The sequence below is a fragment of the Oncorhynchus masou genome, chromosome 1, assembly GCF_036934945.1.
Source record: "Oncorhynchus masou masou isolate Uvic2021 chromosome 1, UVic_Omas_1.1, whole genome shotgun sequence".
Classification (NCBI taxonomy): Eukaryota; Metazoa; Chordata; class Actinopteri; order Salmoniformes; family Salmonidae; genus Oncorhynchus; species Oncorhynchus masou.
The window spans coordinates 50,098,483-50,122,828 of NC_088212.1; the positions used below are offsets into that span (position 1 = coordinate 50,098,483).

General features: G+C 42.3%; 1 protein-coding gene across 3 annotated transcripts in view; it reads right to left on the minus strand.

Annotated features, from left to right (window-relative positions):
- cntrl (centriolin) overlaps positions 1–24,346 on the minus strand; it is a 122,731-nt gene that overhangs the window by 59,065 nt on the left and 39,320 nt on the right. For all 3 annotated transcript variants that reach the window (XM_064974032.1, XM_064974022.1, XM_064974042.1), the window contains 4 exons: positions 22,303–22,422; positions 21,450–21,639; positions 21,063–21,172; positions 12,150–12,353 (listed from right to left, as the gene is read on the minus strand). In XM_064974032.1, coding sequence (XP_064830104.1) covers positions 12,150–12,353; positions 21,063–21,172; positions 21,450–21,639; positions 22,303–22,422 — 624 coding nt within the window. The remainder of the gene's footprint in view (positions 1–12,149; positions 12,354–21,062; positions 21,173–21,449; positions 21,640–22,302; positions 22,423–24,346) is intronic.

Below are 24,346 nucleotides of genomic sequence, written 5' to 3' on the forward strand. Positions count from 1 at the left end.
GAGAGCTGGGACCACAGTTTCAAAGGAAACCATTAGTAACACACTACGCCGTCATGGATTAAAATCCTGCAGCACACGCAAGGTCCCTCTGCTCAAGCCAGCGCATGTCCAGGCCCGTCTGAAGTTTGCCAATGACAATCTGGATGATCCAGAGGAGGAATGGGAGAAGGTCATGTGGTCTGATAAGACAAAAATATAGCTTTTTGGTCTAAACTCCACTCGCCGTGTTTGGAGGAAGAAGAAGGATGAGTACAACCCCAAGAACACCATCCCAACCGTGAAGCATGGAGGTGGAAACATTCTTTGGGGATGCTTTTCTGCAAAGGGGACAGGACGACTGCACCGTATTGAGGGGAGGATAGATGGGGCCATGTATCACGAGACCTTGGCCAACAACCTCCTTCCCTCAGTAAGAGCATTGAAGATGGGTCGTGGCTGGGTCTTCCAGCATGACAATGACCCGAAACACACAGCCAGGGCAACTAAGGAGTGGCTCCTTAAGAAGCATCTCAAGGTCCTGGAGTGGCCTAGCCAGTCTCCAGACCTGAACCCAATAGAAAATCTTTGGAGGGAGCTGAAAGTCCGTATTGCCCAACGACACCCCCGAAACCTGAAGGATCTGGAGAAGGTCTGTATGGAGGAGTGGGGCAAAATCCCTGCTGCAGTGTGTGCAAACCTGGTCAAGAACTACAGGAAACGTATGATCTCTGTAATTGCAAACAAAGGTTTCTGTACCAAATATTAAGTTATGCTTTTCTGATGTATCAAATACTTACGTCATGCAATAAAATGCAAATTAATTACAAAAAAAAAGCACACAGTGATTTTCCGGCTTTTTGTTTTAGATTCCGTCTCGCACAGTTGAAGTGTACCTATAATAAAAATTACAGACCTCTACATGCTTTGTAAGTAGGAAAACCTGCAAAATCGGCAGTGTATCAAATACTTGTTCTCCCCACTGTATATAAAAGTTTCTCCATGTTTGTCTCAGAGCATCGTGAAAAAGGTGCTGAAATAGACTTCCACAGCGGGAAGGCTATGTATTCTGTGCCCACTCGTGGTATCTCTTCGGTTACACATCCTCTTCGGTTACATATCACACATGGTTAATGTTCTCAGAACATTAACCATGTGTGTTCGCTTATTTTGTACTGTTCTGTAGTTTGAACCAATGATTTGTCTGACAAACAAAGAATTTTGTGTCCTGCAGGCCCAGATCAAAGCTAGACATTCAATAACGTCATCTTCACAGACTAATCAACCGTGGCCCTTGAGTAATTTACTCAAAATTGCTACAGAAAAAAAGGAGGAAGATCAAGAAGATTAACGAAAGCAGGAAGATGTTGATGAAGAAATGCTGTTTTGAGTTAGAAATGTAACACTTTAGAGTACTTAAGCATCGAATACATTGCAAGTTGAGGGATTTTCACAACAGTAGCCGGGCTATGAAAAGTATTGTCTTGTCCTACTAATAGGAAACATTCGCATGATGGGTTACATTCTTTATTGTAACCACAATGTCACACATAATTTGTATCTACCTTTCCAATTACTTTTAGAGTTTGGGATTTACAAATGTGTACTTTCATTATTAGTTACATTGTTTTATTTCGAACGTGCAGACTTATTTTCTTTAAAGTATTGTTTTATCTAGGATGCTACATGTGACCAGTTGCAATTGTAAGTAGGCCTTGTAAAAAAAAATCCTACTTCTATTAGGCTGTTAAGCTTCATAACTGGCTAAGGTAGGCTAAGTTATATAGGTCTAGTCTCTGAAGAAATAGACTCCAATTAAGCCCTCTTGTTGTTTGTAAAGTCAAATTAAAATTAAGATTATTGTTGAAATGAATTGCTTGACTGGTGTAGGTTTTCTCCATCTGTTGGTGTGCAACACTTGCATAACAAGTTAGCAATATTTTCAGCACCAGCCACTGTTCACCTCCTATTGATTGCGCTGCAGTTGCAGCTGGTTGTTTTTTAAATTGAACCTTTATTTAACTAGGCAAGTCAGGTAAGAACAAATTCTTATTTACAATGATGGCCTACCCCAGGCAAACCTGGGTGACGCTGGGCTAATTGTGCACCGCCCTATGGCACTCCCAATCACGGTCAGATGTGATACAACCTGAATTCGAACCAGAGACTGTAGTAAAGCCTCTTGCACCGAGATGCAGTGACTTAGATCACTGCGCCACCCGGGAGCCATAACCAATATATATATTGAACATTACATGTGCAGTCATGGCCAAAAGTTTTGAGAATGACACAAATATTAATTTTCAAAGTCTGCTGCCTCAGTTTGTATGATGCCAAGACATATTCGTCTCAATTGTACATTTTTAGCTTGACTCGTTATGACGTTATAATTACTTTAAATTTGCTGCCACCATAATGTTTTGTCAGCCAACTTTGCTGAAGAAAGTCACCAGGGACGCATAGCTCGCATAAAATTCATCCACACGATATGATTAGTCATATAAAAACCTTGGGACCAAAATGCATAATGAGTGCTCTAACCCCCCCTTGCAGTGGTCTGGAGCAATGAAGCCGTGATGCTGGGTACCTCTTAGTCCCGCGTTTAAAGCTCGCAACTTTTAAAAGGAGGAACCAGTGTATGTTTTTTAATTTTTGTAAATTAGTAAATTAGGAGTAGCATAGTAGCATTAGCGTGAAAGTGAAATCGCGAACCACCGCATTTCACCATTGCAAGGCGACTGGTAATAGGGCAGAATATAAACAGTGTAGTTATTCACTCCACAAGGCAATCAAACAAGCTAAATGTCTGTATAGAGATAAAGTGGAGTCGCAATTCAACAGTTCAGACGTATGTGGCAGGGACTACAGACAATCACAGACTACAAAAAGTGCCAATGCCATCTGGACAAGAGTAAGAAAGCTGTTTATTGACTATACCTCAGCATTCAACACCATAGTACCCTCCAAGCTCATCATTAAGCTCTGGATCTGAACCCCGCCCTGCGCAACTGGGTCCTGGATTTCCTGACGGGTGAAGGTAGGAAACATCACCTCCACTCCATGATCCTCAACACTGGGGCCCCACAAGCGTGCATGCTCAACCCCCTCCTGTACTCCCTGTTCACCCATGACCGCGTGGCCAAGCACACCTCTAAATCATCAAGTTTGCAGACGACAACAGCAGTAGGCTTGATTACCAATGATGACGAGACAGCCTACTGGGAGGAGGTGAGGGCTCTGGGAGTGTGGTGTCAGGAAAACACACTCAACGTCAACTAAACAAAGGAGATGATCGTGGACTTCAGGAAATAGCAGAGGGTGCACCCCCCTATCTACATCGACGGGACCGCAGTGGAGAAGGTGGAAAGCATCAAGTTCCTTGGCGTACACATCACAAACAAACTGAAATGGACCACCCACACAGACAGTGTGGTGAAGAAAGGGCAACAGAGCCTCCTCAACCTCAGAAGGCTGAAGAAATTTGTCTTGACACAGAAAACCCACAAACTTTTTACAGATGTGCAATTGAAAGCATCCTGTCGGGCTGTATCACCGCCTGGTACGGCAACTGCACCGCCAGCAACCGCAAGGCTCTCCAGAGGGTGGTGCGGTCTGCCCAACGCATTAACAGGGGCAAACTACCCGCCCTCCAGGACACGTACAGCACCCGATTTCAGAGGAAGGCCAAAAAGATCATCAAAGACATCAACCACCCAAATCACTGCCTGTTTACCCCGCTATCATCCAGAAGGCGAGGTCAGTACAGGTGCATCAAAGCTGGGACCAAGAGACTGAAAAACAGCTTCTATCTCAAGGCTATCAGACTGTTACGCAATCATCACTAGCACATTAGAGGCTGCTGCCTGTTGACATATTCTAGAAATCACTGGCCACTAAGGAATGGAACACTAGTCGTTTTAATAATGTTTACATATCTGGCATTACTCATCTCATATGTATATACTGTATTCTATACTATTCTACGGTATCTTAGTCCATTTCGCTCTGACTTCGCTTGTCCATATGTATATAGTCTTAATTCATTCCTACTTGGATTTGTGTATTGGGTATATGTTATGTAATTTGTTAGATATTACTGCACTGTTGGAGCTAGAAACACAAGCATTTCCCTTCAAACGCAATAACATCTGCTAATCACGTGTATGTGACGAATAAAATTTGATTTGGGATTGGGCTACACACAATCCACAGCTAGGCTATTTAAAAAATATATATATAAAAAAAAAAAAGCTATTGATCCTGTGTGGATAAATTATAGGCATACTCCTGGTGTCTTCCAATTTTTTTTATTTATTTCTTAACAGACAGCAGGAATAACTTCAACCAATATATTTAACTGTATCATCCGGGGTGCTGTGGCACCTCCAGCACCCTTCCCGTGCCTATGATTTTATATGGAAATAAATGGCGAAGTGCAATGCTGGCGTAATGACAGTTGCAGGCTCATGTCTATCAGAGCAGAGTGAGATCATAGAAAATTAATATCATTCTAGTTCTGAGAGATACAGGTACGCTTCTCTCTCAGACCAATGCCTGGCCATTGCTGTGGTGCATGGTTAAAATATTGCTCAAACCATAAATTCAGGCAGCCCCAACTCTATTCAATTCTTAGAATATCAGCCATGTTCACGTTACGTTTTTTAGGGGGCAGGATAATTTCAGAGGTAACTTTAATTAACTCTGCTTTTATTAGAATTTACAATATTGTTAACACTTCACAATGACGTTCCATTTGTAATAGGTTTATAAAGGGGTTAAAATTACATTAATGATTATTTAATCATTTGCAAATGTATTATTATAAACCATTAAAACAGTTATCACATTGGTCAAAATAGTGCAATAACTGGTCAGTATTTGCCAAATAGTGAGCCAATATTTACCTTGTTATTAACAATGTATTAATGCACTTAAACACTTGTAAGATTAAGGATACCTCCTCCAACTGTGCTCAATTGTGCAACTATTGAAAATAAGGTTGCATGATGATACATAAGGGTTCAATATTACACGCATTTGTAGGTGCATTTATAAAATGGTCAATATTTGGAGGTAAATAGTGGCTTACTATTTGGTAAGCAATGACTGGAAATCAAACTATTTTGACCAATTTGTTATGACATTTATTAAAGGTTTTTGTAAGTCCTTTATAAATGGAACCTTATCGTAAAGTGTTACCAGAATAGGTACATTGCAAACGGTGAAAAAATGTCTCATGCCAAGAGAGGTACTGGATCCTGGCAAATGGTTTGCGGAATGAAACAGTCCAAAACTCAGAAGTGCCGAATTGAATTAAGCACTGTTTATACTATATTATCATTAGTTCACATTCAATAGAGGCAGTCTATGGTCATTTAACTCATGCAAAACATGAGCATATGCCATGAAAAGCAAGAAAAATACTAATACCCATCACATTTACATAACTGTGTATGTTCTTTTTATGGGTATCATGTTAACCCTATTTCAGAGTGAAAACACTAGTTTTGGCATATCAGAGGTGACCAAAGTAAGAGGAATGTGAGTGACCTAACCCCACACTAATGCAGAAGAGGACTTTTATGCTCCCTACAAAAACCCTTCCTGACCTGGACAACTTACTTATTCACTACTTCAGCTCTGTTACACTCACAGAGCAAGAACAATTGCACCACAAACCTAATTATAATTCACTTCACATTGTTCACTAAATATAATAACTAGTCGGTCACTTTATGTTATGTGACGGCTGTCATATTTGACCTGTGTTCTGGCCAACAAAAAAAAGTGTTGTAAAAATGCTTAGTAGGTCAAACTATAACAGTACAGTGCAGTAATTTTAGGTAATAGCAAGAAAAACAGTGTTTTCCTGTTTACAGAAGAGTGATGCAAATATGAAATCAAGACAGGGGAAGAACAACATTTTTGCAAAACCTTCAGAATAACCTTTCACCCAGAGTCCTGTGACATATTAGTAGCGGTTGCAATAACAAATATGTTTCTGTTTAAACATTCTCTTCAATTTAGAACACAATAGAGAAAGAAGATATGAGAGGGGGAGAAAAATAAGAAAAATATCGGGAGTCCCTCCCAAGGCCAAGTTGCGGTACTCACTAGAAATCAGTGCAGTCAGATTACTCTTTGGTTTGCATCCCCGCAAATGCATCCAGTTAGCCAGCTCTCATCTGCTTCTGCTCCCCCTGAATCTACAGGAGGCCCCCGGGGGAAGATGTTGCATTTCCTGACTCCTTCCCTCCCGGTTAGGTCCAACCCCCCAGCTCTACAGGCTCAGGGGCTGAAGTTTCCCCTTCTTTAGAACTTCAAGCTTTAGTCCCCACACCCTGAGCACGCCTCATAACCAACCCCCTTCCCTCATCTACTCCACTCTCTCTCTTCGAATCAACACAGGAAGCCACCCTGTTGACCAATCAACATGCATGGATAGGCTATGACAATGCCCCTGGCATGTGGTGGAAGTGAGGCAAGTTCTCTTTCCCTGCCCTCTATGGTGATTCCCCAGAGAACTCTCTGACTTCTTTTAAAGGCACAGCTACCCTTTTCTTCACTTGTTGCTTCCATGGAATAATTCCCACAGAATTCCCATTGGTTAAAAATAATGAATAATTCTGAGAGGTCCATCAAGTTAAGCTTTGACACATGCAGGTGCAATGGAAATATAGCAATGTGCACTTCTTTGATTGTGGCCGAGGTTGCACAAATTAAATATGTTACTTTTAATGGATTTAGATTACATGTGCATCTTCATGCATGTTGAAAACGGTTCAAAACGTTTTGACAAGAGAAATAAGAACACATATGGAGAATATCTTCTGGAAATATATGATTAAAGTCCACGACCAGGAGGGGCAGATAAAACAAACAAAAAGAATGGCTGCGCAACCTGTGTTCGTCCTGCCCCCCCCCAAATGCCTTTTCCTGCCTGTTTTCTAAACCTCTTTTTAACATTCTGCACATGTTGCTTTTCTGCAATGTAATATCCCTATAGTGTTATGCTGTCTATGGTTAAAAGTAAAAAAAAAACATGCATTTCCAATGTAATGTGTAAACAAGGCTAATTGTTTCATGGAGGTTATGCAAGCAAGAAATACGTGTGTATGCTAAGAGCATCTGCTAAAATAGCATAACACTATAGGGATATTTATAAAGAATGTGATGTAAATCTAATAAATATTAGAGTATGAATTATCAGAGTAATGAATAATGGAGCTAGAGGGAATGGCGGCCGTTTACAGGCTCCTTACCAATTGTGCTATTTTGTGTATTATTTGGCTGTAATAAAATAAAATAAAAGTGTACATAATGTATCCGCCATCGTTTTCTATGTCCGAAAACAGCTTTTGGATATCAGAACAGCTATCGCTGACCTCCATTTGAACGAGGACTTCAACTTCAATAAGTCGGGGGTAAAAGACATTGATTATCACAGACCAGGCCCAAATCCCAGACACTCGAAGGAGGAGACGGCGCTATAGATACCTGAGAAGACTATGTCAGAGAGTGGATAAATCGCCTCTAACCTCCATTCTATTGGCAAAAGTGCAATCACTGGAGAATAAACTGGATAAACTCTGTTTGAGACTATCCTATCAACGTGATCTGAAGAACAGTAATATCCTATGTTTCTCAGAGTCGTGGCTGAACAACGACATGGTAAATATAAATCAAGATGTTTTTTCTAGACATCGGCAGGACAGGCTGCGTCGAGGAAGCTCAAAGGAGAGGGTGGGTGTCTCTTAACAACTGGCGCGCCATTTCTAATATTAAGAAAGTCTCCAGGTTGTACTATGTGAGTGACAAAAATATTACAACAATATCTATGGGCTAAAAAATTTAAATAGAAAATTGTTAGCAGACATGAGTTGTTCTGGACATTTCTGACAAGTTCAAAATAGCTATCTAAGGTATGCAATGAAAAACATGAGGAACTACCCAATTTTGAAATTGCACCTTGTACTATTACAACTTTCAAAAGTAAGTTTAAAGCAGGACCACTGTTGTGCCCACCCTGCCGACCCCTGGGTGCGCACCCCACAGGGAACCACTGGTCTATAGTACCACCACAAACCAATGCTGGCACTAGGACTGCACTCAATGAGCTGTATAGGGCCATAAGCTCAATAGTGTTCCTAGTGGCTGGTGACTTATATGCAGGAAAACTGAAATACGTTTTACCTAATTTCTACCAGCATGTCACCTGTGCAACTAGAGGCAAAAAACTCCAGATCACCTTTACTCACACACCGAGACGCATACAAAGCTCTCCCTCACCCTCCAAATCGGACAATAAATCTATCCTCCTGATTCCTGCTTACAAGCAAAAACATAAACAGAAAGTACTCAATACGGAAGTGGTCCGATGAAGCAGTTGCTAAGCTACAGGACTATTTTGCTAGCACAGACTGGAATATGTTCCGGGATTCATCTGCTAGAATTGAGGAGTTACCCACATCAATTGCCAGCTTCATTAATAAGTGCATCGACAACGTTGCCCCTACAGTGACCGTACATACATATCCCAACTAGAAGCCACGGATTACAGGCAACACCCGCACCGAGGTAAAGGCTTCAATGAAGGTTTCAATGAGCGGGACTCTAATCCAGACACATAAAAGAAATTCCGCTACCCCCTCTGACAAACCATCAAACAGGCAAAGTGTCAATACAGGACCAAGATCGAATCCTACTACACTGGCTCTGAAGTTTGTTGGATGTGGCAGAAGCTGAATAAACCTCATGATCATTACACAGGTGCACCTTATGCTGGGGAAATTAAAGGGAGTAATTCTGTTTAAAATAAAGCCCTTTTGTAGGAAAAAAAAAACCTCATTCTGATTGGCCTGGCCCCTGCCCAGTCATGTGAAATCCACAGATTAGTACTTTTGTATCCGTTTCCTCCAGCATCTTCACAAGGTCCTTTGCTGTTGTTCTGGGATTGATTTGCACTTTTCGCACCAAAGTATATTCATCTCTAGGAGACAGAACGCATCTCCTTCCTGAGCGGTATGATGGCTGCGTGGTCCCATAGTGTTTACACTTGCGTACTATTGTTTGTACAGATGAACGTGGTACCTTCAGGCATTTGGAAATTGCTCCAATCAGACTAGTGGAGGTCTACAAAAAAAATTGAGGTGATTTCTTTTGATTTTCCCATGATGTCAAGGCACTGAGTTTAAAGGTGGGACTTGAAATACAGGTACATCTCCAATTGACTCAAATTATGTCAATTAGTCTATCAGAAGCTACTAAAGCCATGACATCATTTTCTGGAATTTTCTAAGCTGTAAAGGCAAAGTCAACTTAGTGTATGTAAGTTGTGTTATTTCATTTTATTCTACAATGTAAAAAAAAAATAGTAAAAATTAAGAAAAATCCTGGAATGAGTAGGTGTCCAAACTTTTGACTGGTACTGTATACATGTACACACACATGCACGCTGCCCTTTCCAAAAGGAACACCTATGTGATAATGCTGTTCATTGACAACAGCTCAGCGTTCAACACCATTGTACCCTCCAAGCTCATCACTAAGCTAAGGACCCTGAGATTAAACACCTTCCTCTGCAACTGGATCCTGGACTTCCTGACAGGCCACGCCCAGCTGGTGAGAGTAGGCAACAACACATCCGCCACATTGACCCTCAACATGGTGGCCCACCAGGAGTGCGTGCTTAGTCCCCTGCTGTACTCCCTGTTAACACACTACAGCGTGGCCGTGCGACAAAAGAATGGTAGGCCTGATCACCAAGCTCAGCCTACAGGGAGGAGGTAAGAGACCTGGTAGTGTGGTGCCAGGACAACAAACTTTAAATCAATGTCAGCAACACAAAGGAGCTGATCATGGACTACAGGAAACAGAGGGCCGAACACGCCCCCATTCACATCGATAGGGATGTTGTGGAACAGGTTGACACCAGTGAGAGCATCTTGACTGGCTGCATCACCATCTGACCGCAAAGCGCTACAGAGGGTAGTGCATACGGCCCAGGCGGTGTCAGAGGAAGGCCCATCCAAGTCATAGACCGTTCTCTCTGCTACTGCAAGCAGTACCGATGCACAAAGTTTGGTTAGCAATGAGACTGCTAATTAGTTAACCAATAGCTACCCGGAATATCTGCATTGACCCTTTTTGCAGTAATCTCTTTTGACTCATCACATACGCTGCTGTTACTGTTTATTATCTATCCCGTTGCCCAGCCACTTCATCCCTACCTAGTTGTACAGTGGGGAGAACAAGTATTTGATACACTGCAGATTTTGCATGTTTTCCGACTTACAAAGCATGTAGAGGTCTGTAATTTTTATCATAGGTATATTTCAACTGTGAGAGACGGAATCTAAAACAAAAATCCAGAAAATCACATTGTATGATTTTTAAGTAATTCATTTGCATTTTATTGCATGACATAAGTATTTGATACATCAGAAAAGCAGAACTTAATATTTGGTACAGAAACCTTTGTTTGCAATTACAGAGATCATACGTTTCTTGTAGTTCTTGACCAGGTTTGCACACACTGCTGCAGGGATTTTGGCCCACTCCTCCATACAGACCTTCTCCAGATCCTTCAGGTTTCGGGGCTGTCGCTGGGCAATACGGACTTTCAGCTCCCTCCAAAGATTTTCTATTGGGTTCAGGTCTGGAGACTGGCTAGGCCACTCCAGGACCTTGAGATGCTTCTTACGGAGCCACTCCTTAGTTGCCCTGGCTGTGTGTTTCGGGTCGTTGTCATGACTGAAGATCCAGCCACGACCCATCTTCAATGCTCTTACTGAGGGAAGGAGGTTGTTGGCCAAGGTCTCGCGATACATTGCCCCATCCATCCTCCCCTCAATAAGGTGCAGTCGTCCTGTCCCCTTTGCAGAAAAGCATCCCCAAAGAATGATGTTTCCACCTCCATGCTTCACGGTTGGGATGGTAGTCTTGGGGTTGTACTCATCCTTTTCCCTCCAAACACGGCGAGTGGAGTTTAGACCAAAAAGCTCTATTTTTGTCTTATCAGACCACATGACCTTCTCCCATTCCTCCTCTGGATCATCTAGATTGTCATTAGCAAACTTCAGACGGGCCTGGACATGCGCTGGCTTGAGCAGGGGGACCTTGCGTGTGCTGCAGGATTTTAATCCATGACAGCATAGTGTGTTACTAATGGTTTTCTTTGAAACTGTGGTCCCAGCTCTCTTCAGGTCATTGACCAGGTCCTGCCGTGTAGTTCTTGGCTGATCCCTCACCTTTCTCATGATCATTGATGCTCCACGAGGTGAGATCTTGCATGGAGCCCCAGCCCGAGGGGGATTGACCGTTATCTTGAACTTCTTCCATTTTCTAATAATTGCGCCAACAGTTGTTCCCTTCTCACCATGCTTGCCTATTGTCCTGTAGCCCATCCCAGCCTTGTGCAGGTCTACAATTTTATCCCTGATGTCCTTACACAGCTCTCTGGTCTTGGCCATTGTGGAGAGGTTGGAGTCTGTTTGATTGAGTGTGTGGACAGGTGTCTTTTATACACGTAACGAGTTCAAACAGGTGCAGTTAATACAGGTAATGAGTGGAGAACAGGAGGGATTCTTAAAGAAAAACGAACAGGTCTGTGAGAGACGGAATTCTTACTGGTTGGTAGATGATCAAATACTTATGTCATTACTGACCTCTATATGCTTTGTAAGTAGGAAAACCTGCAAAATCAGCAGTGTACCAAGTACTTGTTCTCCCCACTGTACATATCTACCTCAACTACCTTGTACCCCTGCACATCGACCCTGTATATTGAAGTGCTGCATCAATTCCAACTGAAGGGAATAGCTTAGGAAAGTGCAAAGACAATGTATGCAACTGAAGAGACTAGATTAGGAAAGTTCTATAATGGTGTATCCTGTGAATTTGCCATATTCAGTATGAATAAACACTTGCTAAAGTGCCAGAATACAGTGTATCCAACTGTAGGGATTCGTTCAGAAAAGTACTAAAACAGTATATGCTGCAGTATATCCTGCAAGTTTGGTGTATTCAATATGTAATAAGTTGCTCTGCAGTGTGTCAGTGGTGCGGGATGTGTAAAGTGATGCTGATCACTAGCTCTGGTCCAGGCCGTTAGTGGAGGAAGGCACACTAACGACCTGGATCAGAGCAAGTAGCTAGCTATCTAAAGTACTAACATGCTGGGGGTCCCTGGGGTCCCTAGGGTCCAGTGTGTGGAGTAGGTCCTGGAGGTGGCCCAGCTCTCCCTGGGTTCGATTCATTTTCCCGCTCTGTATCTCCAGCTGGCCCTCCAGAGCCTCCGCCTCATCTCTCAGCTGCCTCACTTGCTGGATCCTCCAGTGGAGCTTCTGCCTTAGTTGCTCTTTCTCTGCCTCGGACACCTTGATGAAGGATGGAGAGAAGAGGCTTTTAGAAGTGTCCGGGGTGGATTAGGCTAGTTCAACAGTACTGTTATTGTAGCATGGTCGCAGATCTGTTTGTGCAATCATGTCAACTCTTTGGCATGACAATAAGTGACAAGGAGTGATGAGGAGTTAACATAATAGGACAAACAGATCTGGGACTACTGTATACTGTTATTACACTATTAGAAAAAAATGTTTTGGATAGTGCCAAGCCAATCTACACGGTCACCGACATAACCGGTGGGGGGGATATGAGCGCATATCAGACTCAAAAGAAACACGTGGCTTTTCCCTGAAACTACACTGATACTATTACACTTCCTTATTATCAGTAGCATTTTATTATTAAAGTTATTACTATGAATATTAGACTAGTATACAAATTAAGAAATGTCAAATTGGAGAGGAATTCCTAAAAATAAAAATAAATACAGATTTTGACGGACTAACCCATTCACACCTAGTCTGATGCGTTTTTGCCTCCACTTTTCCGAATGATTCTCATAATGTCACCAATGCTGCGGAGTCATTCTCTGTGGCAATATGTTGTCCAAAGTGTCTTGAGAGGACTCTGTAATGAGTTGCATCCCATTTAATAAAAGAGGTAACACAAAACTGGCACCTGTCATCATTCCGCACATGCTGACCCTGCAACAAGACAGTTTTTTTTCTATCTGATTAAAGAGATGAAGTCCAGACAGGCTAGGCCTATTTGAGGAAACTTTCTGAATGGACATCGATAATGTGTCAATTCATACATGCACCCACCTAAAAGGACACATCAATCAAAAGGCACCTGCAGCGCATCTCACTCTGACACATAAGCAAATCACATTTGTCCTTTCCCAAAAACCTATGAACAAAAACTTGCCTTAGGTTCAAATGATTTCTGTAGGATATCTAACAAATAGTCTACATCATAGAATAATGCTAAATCAATGTAGCCTATCATATAAATTGACAAGGAAAGGTTTAAGGGGGATATAGAGACCATAGCCTGAGCGATATGTAGCCTAGTTCTGGTGTGATGTGATCACATTGGCTAAATTCCTACTTTCCTGCACTGCAAACGTAAAACAAAACAGGCAGAGAGAAATGTATTAATTAATTCACACAGCAAACCCACAGACCTGTCAGTGGCAGTGCAGATAATAATTTCTATTGGTAAACATATTATTTTCCCATGCGAAAAGACGCAAATATTAAACCCGTTTGGCATAAATAATTGATGGATTGTGGCAGGCTGATATTTCGCAATTGGCGTGACTGGTGTCATAAACAAAACATGTGTTCGTATTAATTTTTTTCTTCCTAATTATTCGGATGAAAATAACAGACTTGAAGAGAAAGTGCCTTTACTGAAAATAGTCCTTTTACAAGATTAAATCATGACAGGAGCGTTTGATTCCTATTAATGGCTACTTTAGGAAACTTTCTGAATAGACATATAGGCCTATAGAGAAGAGAATCAGCGAACTCACACACGCACACACCAATAAAAGGACCTGTCAATCAAAACCAACAGCATACTATATTGCCAGACACAAGCGCAAATGTTATTGCTTTCCCTAAAATGTATTTAAAAAACCTAGGCCTACCTTAGGCTTTCCAAAAGTAAGCTATAAGATAATGAATTGACAAGGAAAGCATGAAGGAGGGAGACAGCTATGCTATAGTATGAAAATGAAATTGACAGAAACAAATATACTCAACATTTCCATTGCCTATTTATCAGCGTTGATTAATCTATAAATTAAGAAAAGATTCTGCATCTAATTATAACATGACAGGTTAGATAGGATTGGCGCATTGTCCATTTGACACAACATTAGCTTATTATAGACCTCAGAGCCAGAACAAACTTGTCGACTGCTATTGAATAATTAATGAATAGTCAGACACATCCAATCGGTTTTAAAAGAAGAGTGATATATTTATTCACTAGCAAGCAATGACAACTTACATTGTACAGTCGTGGCCAAAAGTTTTGAGAATGATAAATATTTTTTTACAAAGTCTGCTGGCTCAGTTTGTATGATGGCAATTTGCATACACTCCAGAATGTTATGAGGAGTGATCAGATGAATTGCAAATAATTGCAAAGTCCCTCTTTGCCATGCACATGAACTGAATCCCAAAAAAAACATGTCCACTGCATTTCAGCCCTGCCACAAGAGGACCAGCTGACATCATGTCACTGATTCTCTCATTAACACAGGTGTGAGTGTTGACAAGGATAAGGCTGGAGATTACGCTGTCATGCTGATTGAGCTTGAATAACAGACTGGAAGCTTCAAAAGGAGGGTGGTGCTTGGAATCATTGTTCTTCCTCTGTCAACCCTGGTTACCTAAAAGGAAACATGTGCCCATCATCATTGCTTTGCACAATAAGGGCTTCACAGGCAATGATATTGCTGCCATTAATCAAGAACTTCAAGGAGAGCCGTTCAATTGTTGTGAAGAAGGCTTCAGGGTGCCAAAGAAAGTCCAGCAAGTGCCAGGACCATCTCCTAAAGTTGATTCAGCTGCGGAATTGTGGCAACACCAGTACAGAGCTTGATCAGGAATGGCAGCAGGCAGGTGTGAGTGCATCTGCATGCACAGTGAAGCAAAGACTTTTGGAGGATGGCCAGGTGTCAAGAAGGGCAGCAAAGAATCCACTTCTCTCCAGGAAAAACATCAGGCACAGAATGATATTCTGAAAAAGGTACAGGGATTGGACTGCTGAGGACTGGGGTAAAGACATTTTCTCTGATGAAACAATGATTGTTTGGGGCATCTGGGAAAAAAGCTTGTCCGTAGAAGGCAAGGTGAGTGCTACCGTCAGTCCTGTGTCATGCCAACAGTAAAGCATCCTGAGACGATTCATGTGTGGGGTTGCTTCTCAGCCAAGGGAGTGGGCTCACTCACAATTTTGCACAGCCATGAACACAGCCATGAATAAAGACTGGTACCAACACATCCTTCGAGAGCAACTTCTCCAAACCATCCAGGAACAGTTTGGTGACGAACAATGCCTTTTCCAGCATGATGGAGCACCTTGCCATAAGGCAAAAGTGATAACTAAGTGGCTCGGGGAACAAAACATCAATATTTTGGGTTCATGGCCAGGAAACTCCCCAGACCTTAATCCCATTGAGAACTTGTGGTCAACCCTCAAGAGGCAGGTGGACAAACATAAACCCACAAATTCTGACAAACTCCCAAGCATTGATTATACAAGAATGGGCTGCCATCAGTCAGGATGTGGCCCAGAAGTTAATTGACAGCATGCCAGGGTGGATTGCAGAGGTCTTGAACAAGAAGGGTCAACACTGCAAATATTGACTCTTTGCATCAACTTCATGTAATTGTCAATAAAAGCCGTTGACACTTATGAAATGCTTGTAATTATACTTCAGTATTCCATAGTAACATCTGACAAAAATATCTAAAGACACTGAAGCAGCAAACTTTTTTTTTACTGAAGTGCCATAGCCTATAGGCTAGCGCTTCTACACCCCCATGCGTCTAGCGGATTAGCTGCTCGAGCATCAAACGACAGTTGGAAAGAGGAGGAGATGTAGACAAGTAATTGTTTTGCTAACTTAGTCTATAATTATTAGTAAACACTCCTGCTATTAGGTAAAGTTTATCTACATGAACCCACCAGGTACAACCCTAACTCTGTAAGCAAGGGCACCCTCATAGACGTCATCCTGACCAACTGGCCCTCCAAATACACCTCCGCTGTCTTCAATCAGGATCTCAGCGACCACTGCCTCATTGCCTGTATCCGCTACGGTGCCGCAGTCAAACGACCACCCCTCATCACTGTCAAACGCTCCCTAAAACACTTCTGTGAGCAGGCCTTTCTAATCGACCTGGCCCGGGTATCCTGGAAGGACATTGACCTCATCCCGTCAGTTGAGGATGCCTGGTCATTCTTTAAGAGTAACTTCCTCACCATTTTAGATAAGCATGCTCCGTTCAAAAAATGCAGAACTAAGAACAGATACAGCCCTTGGTTCACTCCAGACCTGACTGCCCTCGACCAGCACAAAAACATCCTGTGGCGGACTGCAATAGCATCGAACAGTCCCCACGATATGCAACTGTTCAGGGAAGTCAGGAACCAATACACGCAGTCAGTCAGGAAAGCTAGGGCCAGCTTCTTCAGGCAGAAGTTTGCATCCTGTAGCTCCAACTCCAAAAAGTTCTGGGACACTGTGAAGTCCATGGAGAACAAGAGCACCTCCTCCCAGCTGCCCATGGCACTGAGGCTAGGGAACACGGTCACCACCGACAAATCCATGATTATCGAAAACTTCAACAAGCATTTCTCAATGGCTGGCCATGCCTTCCGCCTGGCTACTCCTACCTCGGCCAACAGCTCCGGCCCCCCCGCAGCTCCTCGCCCAAGCCTCTCCAGGTTCTCCTTTACCCAGATCCAGATAGCAGATGTTCTGAAAGAGCTGCAAAACCTGGACCCGTATAAATCAGCTGGGCTTGACAATCTGGACCCTCTATTTCTGAAACTATCCGCCGCCATTGTCGCAACCCTTATTACCAGCCTGTTCAACCTCTCTTTTATATCGTCTGAGATCCCCAAGGATTGGAAAGCTGCCGCAGTCATCCCCCTCTTCAAAGGGGGAGACACCCTGGACCCAAACTGTTACAGACCTATATCCATTCTGCCCTGCCTATCTAAGGTCTTCGAAAGCCAAGTCAACAAACAGGTCACTGACCATCTCGAATCCCACCGTACCTTCTCCGCTATGCAATCTGGTTTCCGAGCTGGTCACGGGTGCACCTCAGCCACACTCAAGGTACTAAACGACATCATAACCGCCATCGATAAAAGACAGTACTGTGCAGCCGTCTTCATCGACCTTGCCAAGGCTTTGAACTCTGTCAATCACCATATTCTTATCGGCAGACTCAGTAGCCTCGGTTTTTCAGATGACTGCCTTGCCTGGTTCACCAATTACTTTGCAGACAGAGTTCAGTGTGTCAAATCGGAGGGCATGCTGTCCGGTCCTCTGGCAGTCTCTATGGGGGTGCCACAGGGTTCAATTCTCAAGCGGACTCTTTTCTCTGTATATATCAATGATGTTGCTCTTGCTGCGGGCGATTCCCTGATCCACCTCTACGCAGACGACACCATTCTATATACTTTCGGCCCGTCATTGGACACTGTGCTATCTAACCTCCAAACGAGCTTCAATGCCATACAACACTCCTTCCGTGGCCTCCAACTGCTCTTAAACGCCAGTAAAACCAAATGCATGCTTTTCAACCGATCGCTGCCTGCACCCGCATGCCCGACTAGCATCACCACACTGGATGCTTCCGACCTTGAATATGTGGACACCTATAAGTACCTAGGTGTCTGGCTAGACTGCAAACTCTCCTTCCAGACCCATATCAAACATCTCAAATCGAAAATCAAATCAAGAGTCGGCTTTCTATTCCGTAACAAAGCCTCCTTCACTCACGCTGCCAAGCTTACCCTAGTAAAACTGACTATCCTACCGATCCTCGACTTCGGCGATGTCATCTACAAAATTGCTTCCAACACTCTTCTCAGCAAACTGGATGCAGTTTATCACAGTGCCATCCGTTTTGTCACTAAAGCACCTTATACTACACACCACTGCTACTTGTATGCTCTAGTCGGCTGGCCCTCGCTACATATTCGTCGCAAGACCCACTGGCTCCAGGTCATCTACAAGGCCATGCTAGGTAAAGCTCCGCCTTATCTCAGTTCACTGGTCACGATGGCTACACCCATCCGTAGCACGCGCTCCAGCAGGTGTATCGCACTGATCATCCCTAAAGCCAACACCTCATTCGGCCGCCTTTCGTTCCAGTACTCTGCTGCCTGTGACTGGAACGAATTGCAAAAATCGCTGAAGTTGGAGACTTTTATCTCCCTCACCAACTTCAAACATCAGCTATCTGAGCAGCTAACCGATCGCTGCAGCTGTACATAATCTATTGGTAAATAGCCCACCCATTTTCACCTACCTCATCCCCACAGTTTTTATTTATTTACTTTTCTGCTCTTTTGCACACCAATATCTCTACCTGTACATGATCATCTGATCATTTATCACTCCAGTGTTAATCTGCAATATTGTAATTATTCACCTACCTCCTCATGCCTTTTGCACACATTGTATATAGACTCCCCTTTTTTTCTACTGTGTTATTGACTTGTTAATTGTTTACTCCATGTGTAACTCTGTGTTGTCTGTTCACACTACTATGCTTTATCTTGGCCAGGTCGCAGTTGCAAATGAGAACTTGTTCTCAACTGGCCTACCTGGTTAAATAAAGGTGAAATAAAAAAAATAAAAAAATAAATGAAATCAATGTTGCTCATGAAGAAAAATTTGATTTCAGTCTTGGGGGTATGGTTCGATGTGGCAGGTAGTGATGTTTGTCCCCCATGAGACACCATGGGAACAATGCTAGTATCATTTCCTTAAACTATTTTGAATGAATCTAAGATAAAAGTCATTACAGATTTCTTGAGTTGACATTTTTACCAAGGAGGTTTCAGTCGCAAATTTTAAAATCAAGCCATGGAGTTCGGTGCAGGATTTCTCAACTTAAAAAAATGTGCGACCTGTTGTCTTAAGTAAAAAAAAGTCCGATCCGCTGCAGGGAGGGTCTCACTGTCTCTGTGTTCTTCGGTAGCATTGAATAGAGTGCAAGCCACCACAGCTGAGTATCCTGTGTTACTAGGCAAGTGAGCATTGTCGAAATTAAAACCCAACCCTCAAGTAAGTCATGACGAACTCACTTACAAAACTCAGTTTTGGACCAGACTGACTTTATGAACTAAATTATTTACATATAATTTATTTACATATAATTTGTAGTCAATTTTGACACTACAATAAATGTTTCTGACTAATATCGATGCTACATTGGCTGTTTCCTATCAGATAAATTGTTTATTTCCTTCAATTGTGCTTAAAGATAAAAGTATACTTTTTTTAATCCCCTTTTCTCCTCAATTTTGTGGTATCCAATTGGTAGTTAGTCTTGTCCCATCGCTGCAAAACTTGGGAGGGGCGAAGGTTGAGAGCAGTGTATCCTCCGAAACACAACTCAGCCAAGCTGCACTGCTTCATGACACGATGCCCACTTAACCTGGAAGCCAGCTGCACCAATGTGTCGGAGGAAACCCCGTACACCTGGCGACCGTGTCAGCGTGCATTGTGCCCTGCCCGCCACAGGAGTCGCTAGTGTGCGATGGGACAAGAACATCCCTGCCGGCCAAACCCTACCCTAAACTGGACGACACCGGCCGGCTGCGACAGAGTCTGGACTCGAACCAGGATCTCTAAGTGGTAAGTAGCACTGCAATGCACTCGGGAGGCACTTGTCCCTAATTTTAAGGACAAGCCTGTTACGTAAACTGAACACAATCTAAGTAATCCCCAAAAGTAATGATTTATCACAAGAGGACTATAAACAATAACGAGTAATGTTGCATACTCCAAGAAAGGTTCAAACTCATCTTTCTGGTAAATAGTTATAAATTGCTGAGGTGTAGTCACTTTTGAGGACACAAGCTCAAGCAAACAGTACAAATATAATACAAATATGAAATATTTTGTGACATATTTCCTATTCAACAAAACTATGAAGAAGGCTTGAAATGACTTATGCTTTCTCAATATAGTACAATCAAATTATAACCACTAACTAAGATTTCACCTTCCTTATAACTGTAAAATACACATATGTATGTTTAGTGTTAAGAGAAAATGTGCGTATTTTCTAATGGTCTCTCTTGATCAAAACATCAGCCCCCACCACTGTGAACGTCATACGTTCGGCTTCCTGAACTCGTTAGGAACTCGCTTTTCATATCCTATTAATCTATAACAACCAAGGTGTTTTTTGTTTAAAATCTGTGAATTATTTTAGATTAATGGCTATAAATCAATCTCTGAATGTGCTATAGAGATCATCTCCTGTTGCGCTGCAATATAAGTATTAGAGGCACGTGCTTTGTCAGTGGCTGTGACGTAAGGTTCAGTAAGGAGTTTATGGACAGTCAGAAGAGCAAATTAAATGGTAGGAAGGAAATCCCAGCTTCAAGTGGTTTCAGATTTCCCATCATACTGTAATTCACATAGAGTAGTATAGTTTTTGTGCCTATGTCCACAGATCAATTTATAAGCGAAGATTAAGATCAGAACCAGTACCAGAATCACGAAGGTCCTCTAAGCTGGGGCCTTTACATCATTAATATAAAAAAAGTAACATTGAACATCTAATTGTCAAATCATAGCGCAACATGTGAGCTGGTTCTACTCATTCAATTCCCCTTCCTGTTGCACACAACAGGCTTCCATACCCCCTGCCAAGGGGATTTATGGCTGATTTGAGATGTAATCATCAACCCTGTTACTTTATTTGGCACTTACTACAGTAATTTTTTCTTCATTGAACTTCTTGAAATGGAAAAACATGTTTTTTATTAAGTTGAACATGTGCTCTTGAAATTAGGTAAAAAATTAGGTAAATTTTTAAAATAAAATTCAAAGTTACACTACCAAAAAGGGACAAATTTGATGGAACAACCAAGTGCATTCATTTTGACAAAAATACTGCACTCTATAGGAAATAGGGTGCCATTTGGGACAAAGACAATAGGAGAGCCGAGCTTCGCCGGTGTCTCACCTGTTTCTGGGAGAGTGTCTCCTGCAACAGGCGAAGCTCTCTACCGGCCCTGAGGACCTGCTGCTCTGCCTCCTCGATCTCCCTGTGCAACTGCTGCAGACGCTCCTCGGCTGGGGACACAGTCACACAAACAAAAACTCAACTAACTACACCTCACCTAACACTCACGTCAGTCAGCAACACTCAGAGGAACAACCCTGTAGTTCACTTCACATACAGTAGGCAGGGTGACGCAGACAATAGGAAAATCTTGTGTTACCATATCAGCTTCCCCTCCTCCAATTCGAACCTTAGCCATTAGAAGGAAAAAAAACTTAACTGACCCAAGATCAGCATCTAGTAGGACGAACTTTACTTTACCCCTCCTCCACTTTACCTCTTCTGTACCTTTAGTCTGTTCTTGGCTGCAGTCTCTGGAGCTGATCTTGGCCACATCTTGCCTGGGGTTGTCTGTCTCTATGTGGCCTGCAGTTGGCATCTGATGACTCTGGATGCCATCTGAGGCCACCGCGTTCCTTTTGTGCCGTGCCTTTCCAATGTAAGGGCTTTCCTCCAGCAAGCTCTCTGTCTCCAACTCCTGGTGAAAGAGAGGGGAAATTAATCACAAATTCATGCATATTCCAAGGGTGCATCCAAAATGGCATCTTATTTCCTGAATGTACACCTTCCTAATCTTGAAATGCACCCCCCATGGCCTCAATTTGTCTGGGCATGGACTCAAAAGCGTTCCACAGGGATGCTGACCCATGTTGACTCCAATGCTTCCCACAGTTGTGTCAAGTTGGCTGATGTCCATTGGGTAATGGAACATTCTTGATACACACGGGGAACTACTGAGCGTGAAAAAGTGTTGCAGTTCTTGACACAAACCGGTGCGCCTGGCACCTACTACCATACCCTGTTCAAAGGCACTTAAATCCATTGTCTTGCCCATTCATCCTCTGAAAGGCACACATCCATGTCTCAAGGCTTAAAAATATATTTTTTTAAACCAGTCTCCTACCCTTCATCTACACAGATTAAATTGGATTTAAAAAATGACATAAATAAAAGTTAATCCCAGCTTTCACCTTGTCAGTCTAGGTCATGGAAAGAAGTGTCCTTAATGTTTTGTACACTCAGTGTATAGTTCACTACTTCTGACCAGAAGTATTGCACTGTATAGGGTATAGGGTGCCATTGTCGGCAGACCCTAAGGCAACAACTGAATGGAGAGATGGGTCTGGATGGATGCACTCACATGGTCTGGGTAATAGGGATATGGTTCAAACTTGGCGTCGATCTTCTGAAAGGCTAACTCCTGCTCCAACTCATACTGCTTCTGGCATGCTCGTGTCAGCTCCACCGTTTTCTGTTTCAGCTGTCAATACGGCCATGCAGTATAGAGATTATTCAGAGATATCACAAACACATTGAAGAAAAGCATCATACACTCACTGCAAGTTAGAATGGAATGAATGGCAATATTTTGGACTCTCCGAAAAATATAGCTCATCTTTATGGTGGTCAATCCCATGTAAATCACTGCTCAGTATAATAGCCTATCTAAATGCAGCTGCTATCTACCTAAATTTACTTTGTCACAATAAAATACAAACGTGCAAAATTACCTGTATATTATACTAGCTTTGACCATATAAAGTCAAACCAAGAAAAAGCAGGCAGCATCTATCATCATCATCTTTACATTTAATCTGAAACACGAGGTAAACAAACAAAAACAACAAAATGCTAGCAAACATAAGAGTGCTCTGCGAGTGAGAACCTGAATGGACAGAAGAGTCATCGACATTTAAGCAAGGACATGGGTCAGCAGTGGGCATTGGGTTCACATGAATCTGTGTGTCTTCAGAGTACCTGACAAATAGCATCCAGTAGAGGAGCAGGCAATGAAGGAGGCTGAAGAGACCGATGCAGTGGGAAAACAAACAGAAAATTCATGCAAAGAGCAAATGAGAAAAATGGATGGAGACATGACCATGGCCTGTATTCATAAAGAGTAGATGTACTGATCTAAGATTAGTGTTGCCTATTATATTATATTGAATACGAGTTACTAGAGAATGAGGCCCTGGCATTTGAAAAGGTTAGTGTTTTGTTTGTTTGACGCAACCTGGGTGCATGACTTATGAAACCAAGTCATAAAAGGCCATTAAGAAATCATGTGAACGATGAGCAATAAAAAAAAAACTAAAGAATTTGCTTTCTATACACACAAACACTATACCACACCATGCAATACTACCTTCAGGAAAGGATCAACTAGAGGCCGAGAAAATAGCTATGGGCACAGAAAGACGAGAGAAAGATGAAGGCATGAAGAGTTTAGAGGACACGTAAATGCATCGTTGTTCAAGGAGCTCCTTCCTATATGACAATTTGCATGTTTGTGTGTGTGTGTCAGGATTTCCGTTAGCCGGTAATTGACGGGTTTTGTCTAATAAAATGAAAAGCCCATGAATAAAATTGTTGCCGGCCAAATTGACCAGGAGAAAAAACAACGGTAGGCAAGCTTTCAGCACGTCACCCACCACTCTACAATGAGAGCTGGAGTCAGTAGCTGGAGGCAGTACGCACTTAGTAAATTGTTTGAAACCTGAAAGATTTACATCATATTATGAGGCATGTCTTATCTTGTATGAAAATCCAACCACAGAGGCAATTATTTTATTTTTTTGTAAGTGGTTAATCATAAAAATCTTAATTAAAAGGCAAAAAATATAAAACAAAAAATTTAACTAATGTGAGAGCACCAGCCTCTGCCATACGAACACTGATACACCGTGATCATTGGCGGCTATATAGTGCATTCGGAAATTATTATTTTTCCACATTTCGTTAAAAGGATAATTCTCAAATTGATTAAAACGTTTTTTCCCCCTCATCAATCTACACACAATACCCCATAACGACAATGCAAAAAACAGGTTAATACATTTTTCAAAATGTATAAAAATAACAAAAACTGAAATATCACATTTACATAAGTATTCAAACCCTTTACTCAGTACTTTGTTGAAGCGCCTTTGGCAGCGATTACAGCCTCACATCTTCTTGGGTACAACGCTACAAGCTTGGCACTCCTGTATTTGGGGAGTTTCTCCAATTCTTATCTGCAGATTCTCTTAAGCTCTGTCAAGTTGAATAGGGAGTGTCGCTGCACAGATATTTTCAAGTCTTTCCAGAGATGTTCGATTTGGTACAAGTCCGGGCTCTGGCTGTCCTGAGGCCACTTCTGCGTTTTCTTGGCTGTGTGTTTAGGGTCATTGTCCTTTTTGAAGGTG